The sequence below is a fragment of the Drosophila navojoa genome, chromosome 5, assembly GCF_054131105.1.
Source record: "Drosophila navojoa isolate 15081-1374.11 chromosome 5, UAZ_NAV_1.0, whole genome shotgun sequence".
NCBI classification, from domain to species: domain Eukaryota; kingdom Metazoa; phylum Arthropoda; class Insecta; order Diptera; family Drosophilidae; genus Drosophila; species Drosophila navojoa.
The window spans coordinates 18,480,209-18,502,383 of NC_142893.1; the positions used below are offsets into that span (position 1 = coordinate 18,480,209).

Sequence of the window (22,175 nt, forward strand, 5' to 3'; positions counted from 1 at the left end):
CCCTCGCAGAGGGCAGAGGCAAAGAAATATTCAATTTTTTCTCGCGTTTCTTCGTTTTCATTTTCTCGACTCGACTCGACTCGACTTATGCAAGTTGAAACTAATTTAATTAAATTTATACGCTCAAAAAAGCTTTGCAGTTGCGGCGCGTGGCAGCCGACGCTGTGGGGGTGCGAGGCTTTGCTGGCTTGTTGCACTGATTTACGGAGACTTTGAGACTTTGCAGTGGCTGAGTGAAATAATTAAATTAGTTGCCGGCAATGTGTGAGACCTGCCCATCTCCTCTGGAGCGAGGGGATGATAATTTGTGGTTGATTGTCTGGCATGCACATGTTGCACTTGCAGCATGTTTAAGCCTTTAAGAGTTGCCGTCAAGCTCAGTCGGGGCTTGGCCTAAAAACACAATTCCCGAACTTTGTCAAACTCTGGCGCAGCACTAATTGCGCTGCAAGCGAAAATGCCATAAAAACCGGGCCAAGCAATCAAATCCGCTGCTCCACCCGCTGACAGAAATATGATTCTGCGGGGAGTCGCTAACAAATGAGTCTGCGATGTGCTTCAATTATGTGCCAGGAAGTCGGCAGTCGGCAGTCAGCAGAGTTGCTGCAAAACTTTTGCCTGCTGATGAATGCGAAAATATGTTTTCGGCGACTACATAATGAGGTTGATGTGCCCTATGCCCGTCCTTCGTCCTCTCCGCCTCCTGCTGCCACTCCTTGCTGGATGCTGCAAGTTGAAGTTGCCTGCGGGCCATCAATCTGGAGCTTTGTTTTTTGGCAACGAGTTGAGTTTTGCAGTCAATTGCCGAGTCACTTAGGGCTCGCATACAAAAGCCTTAATTTAGCGCGTAATTTATTTGCCAAACATTTACTTCTGGAGCGCATAAATTTACCCGGCGTATGCGTAATGTATAATTTATGTGAGTGTATGTGTGTGTGCGTTCGTGAACAGGTAAAAGGCATAATAAAGTGGCATAGGTCAGCTGGGGGCCACGTATCTGTGTGTGTGTGTGAGGCATATGCGGCGTATGAGTAATGCACATTTTACGCTTCAATTGGCAAAGCCATTTCAGCTCGCGCTCTTTATGCTCATACATAATATTAATAAATTGAATGGCATTTTTGCCATGTGTGTGTGTGTGTGATATGCAAATGTACAAAATACCACCAAACATACAAAAAACATTTATATGTATATGTGAAAATGCCGTTAAGCTTAGGCTTTTGTTGTTGCAGCTGCCGCAAACATAGCCAAAAACATGGCAAGCAATAACAAATATTGCGCATACGCCATGTGCGCTATGGCCTCATGTATATTTCAGCAAATTCATTTTTGGACATCAGCCATGCAAAACACAGGACACAAACATTGACGTTAACGCTGACGTCGAGTTTCAACTGCATTTCGCATTGATTTATTCATGAACCTCTGGCCTAGGGGTAGAGTGAGGCCTAGTTGCATAGGCCAAATGTATTTGGTTTGTCTCTATGCAGCTGCTTGCTCTGTGTTTGTGTTTGCTTTTTCGAGCTATTTTTTTTTATTTTTCTACTAATTTCTGTTAGCTTTTGGCAACAGCTCGCAGGAAAGATTTTTAACTTTAGTTAAATAAAGGGTACGTTTAAGTTTTTTGGGTACACTAATAGAATCCTGTTGATATCCTTACAAAGGGTGTGCATTAAATTTTAACAGCAAATATCTATACATAATTGATATACGTTCATTGATTCATTCATTCAAGCTTATTCTATGCCTGGAATTTCAGTTCATTAATCTTGCATTCCTTAAATCACGTTGCCTGGTTTAAGCTTGGCTAAATAATTGTTTATATTATTTAGAACTTGTAATATAGGACGCATGCTTCGACCATATTAATTCAATCAACTAATTGCCCGAAGGTAAATTCAAAGTCTCTGCTGCAGTTCCATAGTTAATAAAGAGTCAAAGAAATTACTTTACTGAACAGAGAGAGACGGTGAGAGAGAGAGAGAGAGAAAGAGAGAGAGAGAGAGTGAGAGAGAGAGTGAGAGAGAGAGTGAGAGAGGCTGTACTAGCTTAACATGTTCTAGCTGCTAAACTTGTAAGCTATAATTTAAAACTTCCAATTCTAAACTCATACACATATATTAGCTTTAGCTTGCAAGAAATAATTTAATATTTCCGTTGTATAATTATATGGACATTCTCTTGCCTTAACCATAAATTTAAATGAGGCAAAATGTTATTTAGTTTTATCAGCACAAGCAAGCAAATATTGAACTTGATGAAATTGCCAAAAAAGGTAGTTGTAGAAACTTTTTAATAAAACATACTGACATTTCACTAAAGAAGGAAATATATTGCATTCGCTTATAGAGTTATTTATCAGAATAAATGTAGTAAAATTAATAGCTTTTAACTCTCTATCTATATTTCTCTCTCTGTATCTCTATGTCTCTCTCTATATATATAACTTTCTCTCTCTCTCTACTCTTTCCCTCTCTTTCTCTTTTTCTTCTCTCTCTCTAACTGGAATTACAGAATTATAAAGTTGCTCAGCTTTCTGAACTACTTACATATATTAGAAATTGTATTTAAATATTGAAATGAATTATTTGCGAATTTAATCCTTGCTAAATACCTAAAGTTTTTCGACCCAATTTAATTTGGCTCCTATTTTAAGGGTAACGGCGATTCGTTAAATACAAAAAAGGGCTAAGTATTTTCTTTTAGCACATTTTTTTTTTTTTTTTTGGGAACTGTTCAATCAGCCTTTGCCTAAGCATTTGAAATTCATGGCAGAGAATTTGTACGTGCCAGGAAATGCTAAACAGCCTATATTCCTTCGGCCCCGAGCTTGCCACAGCTGGCCACAATTGGCAGGCAACAGAAAAAAGCAACAAAATATAGGCTGACAAAAAATGCCAACTCATTGTATATGGTGTGGCTGTTGTTGTTGTTGTTGTTGCTGTTTTTGTGTTGATTCAAATGCAAATATCGCTCGGTTGGCTGCTAAAGTTTTTCGCACGGCAAAACTTTTCTTCTCTTTTTTTTTCGCAAAGTAGGCGCCTCGGCCTAGGCGAACTTCCGGCCAACTTTAAGGCCCAAATAAGCTTAGGCAACTTTACGGTTTATTGCCATGTTGTTTTGTTAGGCAAACCGAAACCGAAAACGAAAACGAAACCGATAGCGAAAGCGAAAGCGAAGCCGAATTCCCAATCCGACATTCAATAGATGCTCATTTTTCAAATCAAGTGAAGTGTGAACGAGCGGGATGGCAAATCGCGGCAGTGCTCGAAGGACCGTCAACAAATTTGCCACGCCAAATGAAATGTCTATAAAAAGTAGTTACACAGCATAACAAGGGGTCGGTCGGCAGCTCAGCATTTCGATTCGACTATATTTGTAGCGCAGGAGGGGAGGCATTCCAATTCTGAGTACCCTAAACCAATAAGATAAGTACGGAGGGAATTGGGCTGCAGAGGTTCTGATGTAACGACTTTATGTAGTCGAGATTTGCTAGAATATTGAAACTGATTTCAGATTCTATTTTCAACTTTTCAGAAACAAAAATCTGTTGTCCAAATATTGAAATTGATTAAAATTATTAAAATACATATATGAATTTCAAATAAATTTAAATAGGAAATAAATGAAACATATAAAAAATAAAATATTTAAATATAAATAAAATAATAATAATAAAAATATAAAACCATACAAAACATGAAAGTTCCTATTTTAAATAAAAATTTAGTGAAACTTTAAAATTGGGTACTATAATATAATTTAAACATTATTTTTAGATAAATAATAATTAAATTATCATTTTTATAATTGGTAATTTTTACTCATTCTGTTTAAAAAAATCCTTATAAATATTAATTTTGTTTAAATATTAACCAATATTCTTTACCTTATAGAAATATTTTATAGAGCATATCCAAGTCGCATAGCTGTGTTTAAAGACCCTATTCATCGCTATTTGCATTTGTGCTTTGCCTTTTCCATATATTACTTTCCGAAGCCCTGTCGCCTTTTGGGGCTAAGCACTTAAAATGATTTCAAGTTTGGGCTTTGCTTATTTTATTTTATTTATTTGTGTTTATTATTTCATTTAAATGTTTTGTAAACATGCATCAAAGCTTAAACAGCTAGTTATAAATTTGTTACGGCTTATACATATATATTTATATATATTATATGTATATATGTGTGTAATATGTATATGTATAGGTAAATGATGTATGTATTTATGTATGGGTCTATGATTAAAAGTTGTCACGCTAAATTGAAGTTTGGCTTAGTTATGCAATTCAAAATTAAAATAAACTCTATGAATAATTTTTGTTTTATTTCATATATTCATATGTATTTATTTTATAATATTTTATATGTAATATTTAATTCATAAAATCGAACTTAGACCTAGCATATACCAATATTGATTAGGGTACCTTTAAAATATATTTCTTGGCATCATTCGAGCTGCCAAGCGAGCTACGGCTATAAATGCTTCAACTGGTTCAAATGCGAATTTCCTGTGTGGCAGTTTCTTTCCTATATACATTTTAGCCACACAGAGAGCTCTGTGCAGCACCACGTATGTATGTATGTAAATACTTTTGAGAAGATATCAATGCTTATATGGTTTGTACAGTAATAGATAGACGTATTCCTAAGTTATGAATTACGAATTAAGTACGCATGTTGAACACGCGGCTAGCATATGAAAATAATTCAGTACGACGCAGAACTTTATCAAACTTAACTTAAGCCGGTCCTATGTACTAAGAGAATACTACAAATTATATTTGGCATAGTTAGCAAACTGTTTTTCGCTTCATTTCGTTATTATTATTTCCTTTTAATGTTTACCAACACTATGTCAGTCATCATCGTCTATTTCTCAGCAGCTTGCATGGCCTTGCTGAGTGCAGCTCCCAGCTGACTGAAAGACGGACGCTCTTTGGGATTGGTCAACCAGCAGGAGAGCTGTGCAGTGGAGGGGCAGAAAAATAAATTAATTAACTGTCTCATCTCTATGAGCCATGCAAGTGGGCGTACCAAAATCTCCTTGAGGCCATCGGGCGTGCCCTCGGCCACAGACCATTCCAGGGTATTGGCCAATGAGCGCTGCACCACCTGCTCGTTGCTCAGGTCCTCGTGCGGCAGCTTTGTCGCCTGATTGAACAGCTCCCATACGACGACAGCAAAGGCGAAAATGTCACTCTTGGTGGTGTACTCATCCTCCTGTATGCATTCCGGTGCCAGCCAGCGCACCGGCAGCAGCGTGTTGCGATGCTTGTGATACTCCCGGCTGTACTTGTCCTTGCTGAGGGCCGGATAGGCGACCTTAACGATGAACTCACTGGAGATGACGCAATTGCGAGTGGCCAGGTCTCTGTTGGAGGGTTAGAGGCAGAAACGTTTAATGGCTATCATTACGTTGTATTTTGAAGATGTATTGCATCAATTAGCCATTTCTACTGCAAGCTTGAGTTATTTGAGATTAATCCGTTTCCAACCTGCTCGTGTGCAGCTGTCTCGGATGTAGATAAATTAACTGCAGTTTATCTTGGCTCAATAATAAATAACAGTATCGCATATGACGTTTAAAGCTTCAGTGATTAGACTAAATTATATTAGTTAGTTGGTCTGCTATATAATAGACAGTCAATTTAATCCTCTTCCTGCCTACAACTACATTAAGCTACATTAAGATCAGCTTGATTTAGAGTTTTAATTTGGAGCTTAAATTTTATTAGTTAATCTGAATATATTTTAAAGTTAAACTTGATTTTTCTGCTAAAGTATGTATAGCATAAGGGAATTCTATAAATTCATTTGAGATCCTAACTTTACCTCTTTCGCTCCAGTATTTAACATTAACTGGAAATCTTGGGTTCACCTTGGCTTATATTAATCTGTTAATCTATTTGCTATAGTTCAAGTCAAGTATATTCAGATGATTCTTTCGAGATTTTAACTCAACTTACCTGTGGGTGAAGCGAGCGCGATAAATGGCATCCATGCCGCGAGCTATTTGATAGGCCACAGCCAGCAGCTGGCTGGTGGTCAGTGGCGGTGGCGAGGAGGTGGCGGTGGCTGTGTTCACCTTGCCAGCGGTGGCCAGTAAGAACTGCTTGAGATCACCCCAGTCCGTGTACTCCAGCACCATGTAATGGGGATCCTTTTCGCGGCAAAGGCCGAGCAGACGAACGACGCCCTTGTGCGAGATGGCACGCAGCAGATCCAGCTGGCGACGGAACTCCTGGCAGGCCTGCTCATCCTTGACCTTGTTGAGTGCCTTGACCATCACCAGAAGATAGGCCGTCGACTCGGACTGTGCCTGCTCCTGGGGCTGTTCCTCCTCCTTGATTTCCTCAATGTCATCCATGGATGTCTTAGAGCGTCGCTTCTCGTTCAGAGTGCTGAGGGTGGTGCTGCCACTGCCGCAGCCGCTGGCACCACTGGCACCACTGGCACCGCTGCCATTCTCGCTGTTGCTGTGCTGCTTCTCCGTATCGGCATCCTTGTCGCTGGGCGAGGCGGCTGCCACCAGAGAGGCCTTCAACTTGCCCACGAACACATCGCCAAACTCGCCGCGGCCAATTTGAATTAGTTCACTGAGGCCGGAGCGTGGCAGCGCCAGCTGCTCATAGATATGGGCGGATTTCTTGGACGCCTTGGACTGCTGACTGCAAGCGGTATCGTCGGATTTCTGAGCATCGCCATTGGCGCCCGTCCGGGACTTGCCGTGCCCGTTGCGTTGCTTGGACAGGCAGGGCTCCTGTTCTGTGTTCTTGCCCGACTCCGCTTGATCACCGCCCGCCTCCTTGATGCTCAGCTCGTTGAGGCGCGCCTTGCGTGCCTGGCGGCGATAGCGACACCACAGCATCAGACCCACCACGAGCACTATGTAGGCCAGTGCCACGGTCATCGTGATGAGGACAGCGCGTGTCACCAGGAAGCCGTCGCCGGCCGATTCCTCCGTAATGAAGCCATCGCCACTGCTGCGCACCAGCAGACGAACCTCCTCACGCTTCAGCCCGGCGCTGTTGCCAATGGTGCAGCCGTATTTGCCCTCATCCTCCGCCTGCACGTTGCGTATCTCGAGAGTGCCATTCTCCAGGAAGCTGAACCGCTGTCGATCCGTATTATTCTCGCTTAGATACTTCAGGTCTTTATCCCATTGTATGGTCGGCTTGGGATCGCCAATTGCCTGACAGTGTATAACGGCGACGCCTTGCTCGCTGCTCTCGATGGGCCCCTCGGGCGCCACACTGAACCTGGGCGCGACCACCACATTGATGGCCACCGTGGCGTTTATCTGGCCCTGGCTATTGCTGGCCACGCACGTATAGTTGCCCCGATGCTCGGCGCTCACATTCCTAAAGATTAAAGTACCGTTGATGTCGTCCACGTGCTCGGGCAGGCTGCCATTCGCCGCATCCTGTGTAGGTAGTAGACAGAAGGTACATGGACTATTACAAACCAATTTCAAAGACCAACTCGACGTGCGTGTTTTCATCGAAAATGCAAAAACCTGCACCTGCCCCTGGGTGGTAAGAGGTGCGTTTGTTTTAGACGGTAGCCAAATGAAAAAATCGTTGGCGTTTTAACTTTTTGCTAGCGTTTTTGTTTATACCCTGAACCTATTGGAAGTGGAAAATCGGGGCATAATAGTTTTGTTCAGGTGTATGTAACAGGCATGGCAGAGCCCGTTAAGTATATTCATATATGTTATTGACGAGCTGGGTCGCTATTGCCCTGTGCGTCTGAATGCGTCGATCTCAGAAGATATATGAGCTAGAGATTGGTAACTTTGTTGCGTTAGTCCTTATATTCCACGCGCAAAACGAGCTTGTTTCAAAATCTCGATACCTACTCTCAGTTCTTTCTAAATAAAAGTAAAACCCATTTTATAAACTAGTTATAAAATGTATATATACCCCATACCGAAAACTAAATATCCCAATTGTTATTGGTTAAAACTCTTATCGAAAATAAGCTATAAAATTATATGTCATACAGCTTTAGAGCTAGAGTCTTCAAATTTGATACATGTATTTTATAATATTTTGATTTTTGCTATAGTTCCTCAATGTGTTAAGGGTATCTCATAGTCGAGCAGTCTCGACTAAAGTTTTTTTACTTTGTTTGTTTTTTTTTTGTTCCGGCAAATGGACAAACAGTTGTCAAAATTGGTTGGTTCTCGCACAACAGCTGCAAACAACGCGCGAATAGCGAATATTAGAAGAGCACTGGAGGGCTGGGCCGGAGTGGATGGATGGGTTAGCTAGTCTAGCAGGACTGCTCAATAGGGTCGCTGCATATGAAATGTTCGTTGAAAGAAAAGTTTACACAGCGTCGCGTTGCGTTTTTCAATTTGTCAGCTGGACAGGTGAGAGGGAATGGCTAGACGGGAGCGAGAGGCAGTTTGGAGCTGGAATTTTTAGTGAGATGGGTAACTGACTTGTGACATTTGCTTAATCGGTAGACGGTAGAAAGATAAACGAGTTCTGGCCATTAAATTTGATTTGATATATGTACACAGTTTATGCTTGGGTATAGATATCAATTACTGAAATTAGTCGGTCGGATGATAAATGGAGGAAGCGTTCTACCCAGATTAGCAAGAAAATGCTTTAATCAACCCTTTGATCCCTTACTCACCCTCAGCCATTGCACCTGCGGCGTGGGCGTGCCCTGCGCCTTGCAGTGCAGCTTGCCCAGGGCGCCCAACTCCAGATTCTTTGACGTTGGCTGCGGCATGAACTTGAGCTGCTCAATGACCTCTAGCGCGCCGGGTGCCGAGTTGACTGGCGCATGCCCCTCCAGCTGGATTTGGCACATATACTGGCCCGCATCGCTGGCAATGATGCTGTTGAAGCTGAGCGTGCCGTTCTGCTTGTGCAGCACCAAGCGTCCGTCCTCGCGCACCAATGCATCCTTGCCGTGGTCCAGCCCCAGACCGGGTATAACTGTTTCGCCCAGCTCCACATGGCGCAGAATTTTGCCATCTTTGCGCCAGCGCAACTGAATACGTTGATTTTGCAGCTCGGCAGGCAGCTCATAGAGGCAGCTGAGGGCGGTCGGCTCGCCCTCCTTGATGATCACCTTGTCGTTGGGGCCCTGTACAATGCGCAGCCCTTCGGGCGACGGCGGCAGTGACTGCGATTGATCCATGCCTGTGGAGCCGCCACGCTTGCCGCGACACAGAAACACTTGCTTGCCCCAGGACTCGGGCATCTTTTGGTTCCTCTTCAGCTTGGGCAGGCACTTGGTGGAGCCAGGCGCCACATTAGCCAGATGCTCATACACATAGCCCTGTTTGCTCATCACACGAGCCGCCGCATTCGATGCAATGCAGCGATAGAGTCCATCGTCGGCGCTGCTTGGCTGGCGGACGAGCAGGCGGTGCTGCTGCAACTCCACATTCTGCCAGCTGCTCAGCTTGGCGCTGTCTCGATACCATTCGATCTGCAGCGGCTCATCGCCAGAGGCGCCCTCCACATGGCACTTGAGCAGCAGCTCGTTCCGATTGCTGCCCAACAGTTGAACAGTGACCGCATCCAGGTCTGTGAATGGAAGAGAACAGAGAACAAAATTAATTTTAATCAGCATTAAACTGGAATTGGATATTTTATGAATCTATAATTGAGTACTAAGAGAAATGAGTATGTGTATATTTATGTATATACATATATGAAAATTGCATTATAACTATAAAAATTGATACCATATCCGCTTGGCTATGTCGGCATTGCTTTTCGTATTATTATATTAAGATAATCACATCCTAATTTAAGCACTATATTGCTAGAATAATCTTATATCATAATATTCTTAAACAAAGCAAGTAATTTGCATAAAGTTTTTTATTTTATTTTATTTTTTTTTATTTATGTATATTTTATAAAAAATGTACCTTGCCACAATTAGTGGTAGCTTAATTTAGTATTACACAATTTACATTTGTGTAAACCACATAGAGTTTAAAGTAGTGATAAAAAGAAATGATGTATATACTTGCATGAGCTTAACATTAATTTATTAATATATATATAAGCATATGCATATATACATGCAAAAAAGCTCTAGTTGGGGATGTCTCTCACTAGGATCTGTTCAAAATCAGTTTCGTTCCTAAATATATATATTGCTAAACATAGGCACAGATGAAGAGAGAGAGAGAGAGAGAGAGAGAGAGAGAGAGAGAGAGAGAGAGAGAGAGAGAGAGAGAGAGAGATCGTGAGAGAGAAAAAGAAATAGAGAGAAGGGGCTGCCTCGTCTCTCCCTGCTACATTCATTGAAACTGGTCTGATTTCCTGGTACCCATATACATATATATATATATATATGTATGTATGTATGTCTGTAAATATTTAAATCTGAACACCAACAAATTGAAGACTCAAGCAAGCTCGATTGGCATCAAATGCATTTGGAAAATAAATAATCATAATGTGATACATACATATACATATGTATGTATGTATGTATATATGGTCAAATGTTTATTTGTAATGTGATAAGAGCGCTGCCATCGTAGCTTTGCCATAACTTAGCTGACATTGCGAAAAAAAAATCAAGAAGAAAGAACAGAAAATATCAATTATTGTTTAGATCAACTACTGTAAACATCATGTGGATATAGTCGTTAAGGCTCCACCAAATCGATGCGAACTTAACGCCAAAAGTTTTGCGTCCCAGCATTCCATTAATATGCCCAATAAATATCCGCAAGATGCATATTCACTTTGAATGCAGTTCTTAGCTGGCCGTGTAGCGTGAATTCGCTTTTTTGTTTCTTGCTCGCTGCATTAAGTGCATTTTATAGTCAGCCCAACGAGCCAAACACGACGCAGCCGTCTTTGCCCTTATCGCGGCTGCCTGGCCGTCCATTCAAGGCGCAGAGAGAGGAAGCATAAATTGAACTGTCAGTCAGTTGCGAGGGTCTGTCTATATGCAAATGCCAACTTCGCAGCTCGGCAAGTCCGATGGATCTGTGGTTAGGACGAGCAGATACCCTTTCAGTTGATACTTGCGCGACTTCAGGTCTTTTCGCAAAACCAGAATACCCAACTGCATGGGCATTAGCCACATCTACAGGGTATCGAATGCCTCTAACCTAGACGGGCGAGGGGCAAGCGCTTTACGAGAGGCGAACGGTACTTGGCAACAATTGCAGCATGCGAAAAACTGTTTGTGGCACAGAACATAAAATGAAGAATGTGCAACGAACGCACTGCTTCAGGTTAAAATTATTGTTGAAGGCGTGCGCTCTTGAGGGCGTGGCAGCGCTGAAATAGAATCGCCGTTGAGTTAGCTGGAAGGCACGTATTTAATTAGCCACTCTCAAGTGGTGTATGAAATCGATGCTGAATAGCTATTAATATAAGGCAAAAATCTGATTAACCCTCAATAAATCGCCATTTACATAAGTCTAAATGCTTAAAGATCGATGTACTTAAAAGTTATCTAAATATATCTGTACAGGGAATTGTCTGACAGTAAGACAGTTAAAGTTATTACTATTGTATATATATAAATAAAAGAAATCCGAGATACATTGTGTATTATTTATAATCGCATATTCTATCGGAGACACATATAATTGCTATACATTGGAGATATATCCCTGATACATTTTACTTATTACAGTTCTGCTTTTTTATTTTCATAGTTCGGCTGGTTTGGCTATCCGTTAGATACTTTTGTACCGCTGCCCAGTCCAAGTGCCAATTAGTTCACTCTACTGTCATTTTGGCCCTAGCATACATAGACGAGGCAAAGTTATTGCCGCTGGGCAGCGTGGCCAAGTCAAAGTACCTATCAGTGTATTGTCGTCCACAAACGAGCCACAAGACACACACACACACACACACACACCCACACATGCACACAGTGGAGAGTAAATACAAAAACAAATACATAACATAGTTTTGACACTTCCTCGACGGCGCTGGAGTCAGCGACGACACAGCGATGTTTATTGAGTTGTTGCTGTCGCAGCACGTTGTTGTTGTTGTTGCTGCTGCTGCTGCTGTTTATTTTTTCTATGCCACCAAATAAGTATCAGCAAATATTTAGAAGCATTTTTCCTGCTGCCACAGCTGCCCGCTCTGCAGTCGTACATTGAGACAAACAAAGTCAAAGCCTAAACAAGATTTATGTGCATATGTAAATTTTCTAACGCGCCCAGCAAACCGCAGACTCAGGCCAAGTTCCAGGCCCAGGCTAGGTGTCTCGGAGCTGGAGCTGGAGCTGGGGCTGAAGCTGAAGATGGCAAGCACTCAGAGGGGCTGGGCAAAACATCCATAGACACGTATACATACATACATCCACCATTTGTCCGGATGGCGTTGGGTATAAAAAATATTTGTGCAGATAAAATTATATGGGATACGCTGTATAAAAATGATGAGCAGATAGATAGAGATTGAGTTGAAATATAAATATGGAAATGAATCAAAGATATTTAAAGATTTCTATAGCATATTTTTTGTTTAAGAATGTACAATTGAAACACGAGATCATATCATATCAAAATAGGCAAAACGTATTTAAAATCTTTATTCAGTTTTTTTTTTATTTATAAATTTAATGTTTGAATGGCTATAAAATTTGACAGTTTCTTAAATCATTGCTGGATTATTAAAGAAATAAAGTTCTCAGCTTCTGAAACGCATATTAAACGCAGATTTCTTCTCTTTCTTCGTATTCATCTTGAATATCTTGCAGTTTTAAGTTCTTCATTAGCTGGACAATGCTGTCGTCATTAGTCTTGTTTATCTTCTGCTGTAGGTTGCCGTGCGCAATGCATTGATCGATGATGTACTTGAAATTGTCATTTTTGCGTAGAGTGATCGGATTGCCAATTAATATAAGCAATGATTTCGCACGGGAGAGCATCACGTTGATCCGGCCTGGATTGGATAGGAAACTGGACCCAGAATATGAACTAACCAACGAGGCAATCATAATCCGTTTTTCACGTCCCTGATATCTTTCCATGGTGCCAACTTCAACTTTCTCCTGTTTGGTTGCACGAAGCATACGCTTTAGCAGCTGGAATTGAGCTAGATATGGTGTGATGATGCCAATATGCTCTTGCTCCACTTTAACGCCTCCAATTCCATCTCTCAGGAGCAGCATCACATACCAGAAGACCATCTGCGCCTCCAGCATATTGAAGCTGCTAGTGGAATTGGCTTCGATTTCCGTTTCACCACGTATTTCCTGAAATAAAATTGGAAACTTTCTATCTGCCAGCATGCTCCAATCGACCTGTGTTTTCGGTGATACTGGAATAAGATTGCCGTCATAAAAGAGCTTATTGTAAAGCTCGACGATCTCCGGGTGCGCTCTGTAACTACGTCGCAATCGACACTGTACCGTTCGATCGTATTTGCCATTATTGTTTACTTCGTACATTTTATGGAGAATCAGGCGTTCCATAGCTGAGCGATCCATTCCAAGGACTTTGGCGCGTTTGCTTTTCACAATCGGACCCAATTGCTTGTGATCCCCAGAGAGAATAACATGGCATTCTTTATCTTTAATACCCGCAATCGCCAGCAATACCTCTGGTTCTGAAACGGATGCGGCCTCATCAATGAAAATGTGGGTAAATTTAGAAAGACTCCGTACAGCTCGCAGGCCAGCGTAGCACAGTGTCGCCACAATAATTCCATACTTTTCTAAATCATCTTTTGTCAATCCATGGCGCGTATATCTCTTGTTCTGCTTATTGTATTCATAGTTGGAATACCTCATCACATCGCGATGAATAGATATTGCGTGCTTTCTAAATTGTGTGGCTGATATCAAGCGCAATAGTACCGGATTGTCGGATTTCAAAAATGATTTAAATCGTGGATCGTTTTCTATATAGTGGATTAACTTCAGGGTGATCATGTCACAAGCCGCATTCGAGCCTATGGATACTAGGATACGAGCCTTCTTCATAAGTATCAATTGAAGAATAGCCTCCACAATCGTCGTGGTTTTTCCGGTGCCTGAAATTCGGTTTATGATTGTTTAATCAGTTGCTCCTTTTTCATATTAACTTTCACTCTCCCTTACCTGGGGGTCCAAAAAGAATGTAAGGCACGTTCGGGTTGGGCCCAGATACAATCTGCTGAACAGCTTCCAATTGTTCTGGATTCGATTCAATGTCACAGTTAATCAATGACAATTTGAGCAAATTGTTCCTTATTTTCGGTGTATTTTCGAGTGGAAATAGGTAGCGACGTAAATGTGGGTCGGTAGTAAGTCGATTCAGTGATAAGTACATTACACGAGCCGGAATTCGCGGCGATCGAAAAATCACATCAAAATTTTTGTTCCCAATCTCTTTTGGCGAAACCTTTGAGAACCATTTTGGAGCAAACATAATGCATTCTTTGGTGATATTCGTAATTTCAAAAAGACTGCGATTTTCATTAATGATTTTCAGAATACGTTCCGCTGGAGATGGAAAAGGCAACAGATCGCCTACGGGCAGCAGCACAACTTCGTCCACTAAGGGTACAAACATTATTGCTTTCGCTTTTAGCTTGATGGATAATCTGTCCGTCTTAGTGAATCGAACTGGCACATCCGACTGCATAATCTTCGCATATAACAGCGTTGTGCTTATATCCTCAATGGTCACTAACATCTTAAGCACCGAACTTGCATTATCATAGTTTAATTTACGCGTCGTCAAATATGAGCCAAAAGTTGCATCGATTTCCGCAAGAATTTCGTCAGAAAATTCCAGCTCCAAGGCTCGCAGCATTTGAGGGCTGGGCTCATACTTCCTTATACTCATCATTTTGTTTCCAGCAATATATAACAGCGCACAATGAATGCCACGTACGTAAATAACTATCCTCTCGTTCAACAATTTATTTGAAACTAGCAAAAGCAAAGCTGCTAAACGACTCCAGACTCGCTCAGCGATCGATTTGCAACTGAATTTAATGGGAAGCACAAAAACCCAAAGTTCTCTGCGATGATTCAGGCATACATACAAACATTTATACGGACACACACAAACGTTGTGAGCGTACGTTTGCATTCAACAGCATTTATGTACATTTTACTTACTCTCTCGGTTTCTAGGCGAATACTCTACAAGTATTCGTTTAATATGTATGTATGTATGTATGTATGTACATACATATGTATGTACATAGTATGTACTTCGAGCAGCTGAGCAGGGATAGTGGAGCACATGAAATTAGCGTAACATTTAAAATTATTAAATGTTAACCATTCCTATTAATTTAAATTTCAAATTTACGCTTTTTTGCTATTGTTAATATGCATATGTACATACATATTTATGTATGTATATCTGTATGTTTGTACATATACTATCTACATGTGTACAAACAATATTCTACGCAGTTTAAAAAGTAAGGGTATCTATGGATTGGCAGACTTGTAATTTAATTATACTATTTGTTTATCAATGCACATGTACATGTACTATGCACCTACATACATGTGTATATTCATATCTGTATGTGTGTGCATACTCATAACAACTTGAAAGCATTATAAAAAAGAGCGATAGTAATTTTGGTTTCATCGCATGACATCATTCATATTCAACACACTGGTCAACGCGAAAAACAAGTTGGGTTTATTGTATTGTATTATTCGCTGAAAAAGACACTTCTTTTGAAATACAAATGTGAATTGGATACCCTTTTAAAATCAATTTTTAAATTAACTCAATATAACTGTCAATATCTATGTAGTCGATATATCGATAGTATTTTAGTACTTTTAGCAATGCACGCATGTGGGCACACTGTTACAAAATAATTTTAATGTGAATATTCTTACGTATGTATGTACATATGTATATATATTCTTATGTATATGTATGTATGTATGTTATTTATGAATGATGTATGTATGTATATATATTCTTATGTATATGTATGTATGTGTTATTTATGAATGAAAATGAATATTTGAAATGAATGAATGCTTACGCCGCTAGATTAAAAGCGTATCATTAAGTTGATGCACTAGCCAGTATTAATGGTTGATGTTTAGATTGTCGAAATAAAGCTCTAGCTCCAAAGCCACGGGCACATCTGTTAACACCTGCACCCCACCTGATCGAAAAGTTGTGGAAGGAGTTGCAGAAGACAACCATCAGTCACACGTTGATGTACCGTTCAATGAGTGACCGAACAGGCAAACGTACCGCAGCACACAACTAAATCTTAAACCATAAATGGTGGAGGAGAAACCACAATAATGTAAACAATTGTTTCGACCCGAACTGGCAACCTTAATAACAATGAAGATACGCGAAGTAAACTTGCCCCGAGTAAACAATACTTACTCACCATGGAAGGACGGGCAACAAAATTAGAGGTAAATACATACATATGTAGGTATACGAAAAGAGCCGATGTGGCAGCAATTTTGGTTACCGCTGACACTTAAAGCCTTTGTCGAGTCTGTCTTACCACCATCATCAAAAAGTATGGAAAGTGTGCCGGCTGCGTTTTATTTTGTGAAATGCACGTAGTATCGAATAGGTTAGCTGATAAGATAGGCCGCTCTACGCTGCACTGCACTGCATTTTTGTTATTGTAGTCGAAATGTAATTAATTGATAATCAAAAATTGTTTATTTCTCGTACAGACGGCTGCCTTTATTTAGTTAAAAAAAAAAAGTACGCATGGCAAAAAATAGAATCAGAGAAATGGTTGACTCTGTGGAAAATATGCTTAAGTAGATTATATTGACCAATTTGAATGCTTCAATGGAATATAAATGAATATACATATGTAAATTGGATATGTACATATGTGTATGTATGTATGTATATATGTATATGGTTTGGTTGAAGTATTTATGCATATGTATGTACATACATACATATATGTATGTACCATACAGTAGTTAATATAAAAATATGGCTGCTTATTATTTTTGTAGCATTAAAAATGTTTCGGTTTTGTTTTCGTTTTTCCATATATCAAGTTCTTTTAACTTGTTTACCAGGTAGCCCGTAGAAGTGGCAGAGGAAGAGCTACTCACTGCTGCATCGGCTTCCTTCACCTCTTCCTTTGGCACCTTTCCACATAGGCTTTCTGATCTTTTAGGATGATGATATGATCCAAGTCGCATTTTCTGCTCGACCTTTTGAAAGTTTTTTAGAAAGGTGCCACGCAGCTTGCATTTATCGATGATGTGTTGAAAATCCTCATTTTGGCCCAAACTCTCCGGATTGCCAATTAGTATCAACAGACACTTGGCACGGGATAGCAATACGTTCACGCGCCTGGGATTAGATAGAAAGTAAGGACGCATAAATGAGCTAACTAATGATACAATAATTATTGGCTTTTCACGGCCCTGATAGCTCTCCACAGTTCCAACCTCCACGTCCCATCTGAGCATATCTTTTAAGCATTTGCATTGAGCCAAATATGGTGTGATGACACCAATATCGTCCGGTTGCACTCGTACATCATTACCGAGGCCATCGGTTAGAAGACGCTTCACACACCAATAGATCGCCTTTGCTTCCAGCAGATTGAAGCTGCTAGTGGAATTGTGCTTGTGCTCAGTCTTTCCGTATGTGGCATTGAATAGGATTGGAAACTCTCCGTTTGGCAAAAGACCCCAGTTGGCGGCAATGTTAACTTTCTGAAGCGGAGCCATGGGTATTAGCTGATTATCGTAATAAAGCTGGTTGTAGATGCCAACGATCTCCGGATGGGATCTGTAATTCCGCCGTAAGCGTAACTGCAGTCTGGTATCGTAGCTGCCATCGTCGTCCACCTTGTACAGCTTGTTGTGTAGCAGGCGCTCCATTAGGGATTTGTCCAAACCCAGCGATGCCGCACGTTTATTCTTTATGACTGGACCCAGTTGCTTGGGGTCTCCGGATAGTATAACATGGCAATTGCTTCTTTTAACGCCTGCAATGCCCATCAACGCCTCGGCCTCCATCGATGCGGCCGCCTCATCAATGAAAATATGAGAAAAGGCTTTGTATTGAGTCAACAAATACATTTGGGCAACACCGCATAATGTAGCCACAACAATTTTACAGCCCTTCAAGATATCTCCAAACCTTTCATCGGCTGCTGCACGTACACATTTGAAATGTTTTTTAAGTTTCCGATCTATGCACTTATTGTAAGAACTCGGGTAAATGCGTACAAATTTCATTTGCAATGATTTTTCTTTGGCTAGTGTCCGAAATTTTTTGCTCTCAAGAGTTTCGCATATTCTCAAAGCAATTGTGTCACAGGCTGAGTTCGAGCCAGACGTCACAATAATATGTGAGTCATGCTGGAGACATAGCTGTAGTATAGCCTCGACAATTGTTGTGGTTTTGCCAGTACCTTTAATGAAGGTGTTGTTAAGAAGGTGTTGGAGCGGTTCAGAGAACTTCAGTCACTTACCTGGAGGGCCAAACACAATGTAGGGCGCTCTACTGTCAGGCCCAGCTATTATCTGACGTACGGCTAGCAGCTGTTCAGGGTTTCTTTCTATCAATTCGTTGAATAAAGAGTTGGTTTGAAATTGATCGTCCAATGATTTTTGATGATGCAAGCTCTGGGATTTGGATTGTGGAAAAAGGTATCGACGCGTAGCATCGCACTTAGCCAGCTCGGATAAGGCATTATATTTTAAATTAAATGGTATTCGAGCAGAACGAAAGATGATGTCGAACTTTCTACCAATCACATATAGCGGAGCTTGGATATTATTTTCTTGTTTTATATCTGTTTCTATTTCGAGATTTTTCTTGATTTTTTTTTTGCACAAAGTAAACCAAGCTTTTTTGTCTTTTACCATCGTAATTTTACCAACGTGACGATGATCTCTTTCTGATTCACAAGGAAGATTCTCGAACCTGTGCGGAGTTAAGCAGAAGATGCGTTCTGCTGGTAGTGTTGAAGCCATCGCACTTTTCCTCGGCACGAGCACCACCTCGTCTATGCCAGGGTTTAAAACGTCTTCGACTGTATTTGTAATGCCCGTCGAACTCAAATGAATAAAGAATTCCTCACGCGCCATATCATAGTGTACGTTGCAGTTGTACTGCATTAGATTTGCATACAGTTGCATTTCGGCTATGTCCTCCATGCCAAGCAAAGTTTCGAGCACTTTGGCGACATTATCGCTTGTCAATTCAAGCGTATGCAGATAACTGGCAAATTCAGTGCTAGTTGCTGCCAGACTCCTGTTCGTAAAGCCTGCCCTGAAGGCATTCAACAATTTATCTGACGGCTGGCTATAAGACATCATTTAACCCTCTTGTCAGGCTCGCAATCAATTCGAAACTGGCAGTTCTATGAAGTCCCCGAATTGCAAGCGTTAGCTTTTCGTCAAAGTTTCACGTATCGATATATCGATATCTGTGATAAATAATTTCGCAGAGCACCGGATCGTTGTTTGTATTTCTTTGGATTGCTCTAAAATCGCTGTTAAAGCATTTGTTCTTTGTCAACTGCGTAGCTACATACATACATACATACATACATACATGCTTATGTATGTATATGCATTGAATATTTTCCAAGAAACAAATAATTATCATTAAATGGTGTTGCAAACGTTGACCATGCAATAGATGGCTGTCAGCTCGCAATCTAAATCTTTTATCTCCATTAATTTTGTCCCGGTTTTGACTGGCGATTCCCGCGACAAATTTATGACCAACTGCCCAGAGAGCCATTTGGTCTAAGCCCAGTGCTGAGACCATCTATGTATGTATACATACATATGTACATACATATATCTGCGCTGTCGTATCTTTAATTAAAGTTGACCGCTCTGTGAGCTTTCAAATTAAAACGCCAAGCATTCGATTATCTGAGAGTGAAAATATTTTCAGATCTACTCAATTGCTGAAACTTTTTGCTAATGATCAGCTCGTGTAACTGCAAGTGAAGGAAGCTGGCAGTGCAGTTGCTCGACTCGCAGATACCCCTTAATGATATTTGGAATCTATAGCTATCTTTGGTATAAAGTGATATACATACATACATATATGTATACGTATGTACCTACATTGTATGTACATATACATACATGGATACATACATACATACATATGTACATAGATTTAATATCATCTCATTTGTGATGTGAGGGAGTTTGGTTAAAATGAGAAATGTTCTAGATAATGTAATATATTGTACCTTGGCCTAATTTTATTCCATGTGGTGGAAAAGTACACTTGATCAAATTGACGAATTCTCCACATGATGTTATTAATCAAACTTCTTACTTTTTTTTAAGAAATTTAAAATACCCGTTTAATCCATTCACTTTAGTCTAGAGTGTGTTAAATAGACCAGACAGAAAGCGAAAAAAGGACGTTGTGAGAGAATGCGATAAACAGAAGGACAGAGAGGGAGAGAGAGAGAGAGAGAGTGAAACGCGCCAAAAAGCTGACTACAATTTCTGTCTGCGTCCCTTTAATGTTTTCAAGCTTGGGCTCGTAAAATTTTATGCGTTTTTCCGGCATTCACCAAATGAAAATTATCCACATGGCCCACCGAAAAATATGTATAAGAACCCAGCTTGCCAACTGCAGTCAACTTGAACTTGTGTAGCTCACAGATACAACAACAACAACAGCATTGGCAACAGCATTGAATGGGGGTGACGGTGTGCACAATGCCGACTGGGCAAGGCGAAAAGGGTGGTATGGGGGAAAGAAAAGTGTGGGTATCGCTGCTTTGAGGGTTGGTTTGTCCACAACGTGGTTGCCTATTCGCTTGTACCCCGCCCCCTTCCCCATCCTTCTCTTTTGTGCTGTGTGTCTTTGCATTTTGTTTGGTTTTTATGACTTTGGCTGGCTGCTCGGTTGCCATTGTTGTTGCTGTTGCTGTTGCTGTTGCCATTTCTCATTTTATGTTTATGTTTCGTGTTAATGTTGCATTTCATTTCCATGTACATTTCAGCATGCCCGTTGCCTTGGATTACTGGGACCCCTCCTGCTGCAAAAGTGTCCAACTTCGTCTCCATAGCACAGCTCAGCTGTTGGTCCGTGTGTATCCTTGAGTTATCCTTGCAGCGAGAGAGTCCAACAACCCCTTTACACTGTTTGTCTCTTCAACATTCACCGTCTGTCTCTTTGTCTGACTGGCTCTGCCAGTCGTCTGGCTCTAGTCTGACTCTGTTTCAGTTGCGTTTGCCTTTGCTATTGCTATTGCTATTGCTCCTGCTCAGCTTAGTTGAGTTGACTTGACTTGGTCCTTTTTCTATTCTGTCTGCTCGAGTCCGTATAGCCATCCGTTAGCCTTGCACTGCAACAAATACTGCAATTCATATGCGTGTGGCGTTGCATCTATTCGATTGTATATGCACTGCATTCAAGCATACTATTATTTCATTGTTTTTGCTACGTTATAAACAAAATCAATTCATGCGAGCTGCTAATGTAAATAATAATTTGTTTTCTGATGCTGATGAATTTAAAAAAAATTTAATATACTTCCAGAAATTGTTGTGCTTAGTTTACAGAAGCCAAGAGAAGATCGTATTTGATTTTAATTGATGTTGATATTGATATAATGTATACATGTTGCAAGTGAAATGTCGTCTTACTAAAACATTTTGTTGTAGTGAGAAAAGTTTCAATCAGACGCAAAGAATTTGCCAGTAGCGCCATCTAACGGCGAGTAGATGAACGATGACCCTATGCATCGTTTAATAGCCGCCGTCTGCTTCTGTAGAATTCAGGAGTGGGGCACACACATTAGCCCACTTAGCGCTTGGCCATTCGGTGGCGCCACGGCGTATCTCTGTGGCACCCATACTCAAAAACTCGAAATAAATTGTATTCTTATGCTTCGCTCTTGTCTGTAGACATTTAGCGACCTTTCAACAGAGCGAGTTGCCAGAGAGTGCCAGCTGCCATTAAAATCAAGTTCCAAAAACTACAAATTAATTAGTTAATTAATTAGCTAAAGCACTTGAGTGTAAGGCGCGCGAGACGCTATAAATTGGTTGGAGTTATGCTGCAGCCTCTTTGATCAGTTAGCAGGCGGTGCTGACAGCAAGCAGCAACAGCAGCAACAAGCAGCAGCAGCAGCAGTAGCAACACATGCAACACATGCAGCACAGATTGTGCATAAAACTTCCACACGCTTTGTTTACTTGCGCACACAGCGGGCAGAGCGGGGCGGGCCAAGGGGCAGCGACTG

General features: G+C 40.9%; 3 protein-coding genes across 3 annotated transcripts in view; all 3 read right to left on the reverse strand.

Annotated features, from left to right (window-relative positions):
- Positions 1 to 4,826: 4,826 nt before the first annotated feature.
- Positions 4,827 to 22,175, reverse strand: part of otk (protein tyrosine kinase 7) — a 28,669-nt gene continuing 11,320 nt past the window's right edge. The window contains exons 4-7 of the mRNA XM_018106133.3: positions 8,656 to 9,560; positions 5,976 to 7,432; positions 5,044 to 5,380; positions 4,827 to 4,971 (exon numbers count right to left, since the gene is read on the reverse strand). Coding sequence (XP_017961622.1) covers positions 4,879 to 4,971; positions 5,044 to 5,380; positions 5,976 to 7,432; positions 8,656 to 9,560 — 2,792 coding nt within the window. The 3' untranslated portion in view covers positions 4,827 to 4,878. The remainder of the gene's footprint in view (positions 4,972 to 5,043; positions 5,381 to 5,975; positions 7,433 to 8,655; positions 9,561 to 22,175) is intronic.
- On the reverse strand, positions 12,576 to 14,946 carry LOC108654653 (putative RNA helicase mov-10-B.1). Its single transcript, XM_018106134.3, has 2 exons — positions 14,071 to 14,946; positions 12,576 to 14,003 (listed from the first exon to the last, which is right to left on the reverse strand). The coding sequence occupies exons 1-2, from the start codon at positions 14,801 to 14,803 to the stop codon at positions 12,676 to 12,678; spliced, it is 2,061 nt and encodes a 686-aa protein (XP_017961623.1). The 5' UTR covers positions 14,804 to 14,946; the 3' UTR covers positions 12,576 to 12,675.
- LOC149091141 (RNA helicase MOV-10-like) lies at positions 16,902 to 19,483 on the reverse strand. The gene is made up of 2 exons (XM_089262105.1): positions 18,417 to 19,483; positions 16,902 to 18,356 (listed from the first exon to the last, which is right to left on the reverse strand). Exons 1-2 carry the CDS (start codon positions 19,264 to 19,266, stop codon positions 16,927 to 16,929), a joined length of 2,280 nt encoding a protein of 759 aa, XP_089118231.1. The 5' UTR covers positions 19,267 to 19,483; the 3' UTR covers positions 16,902 to 16,926.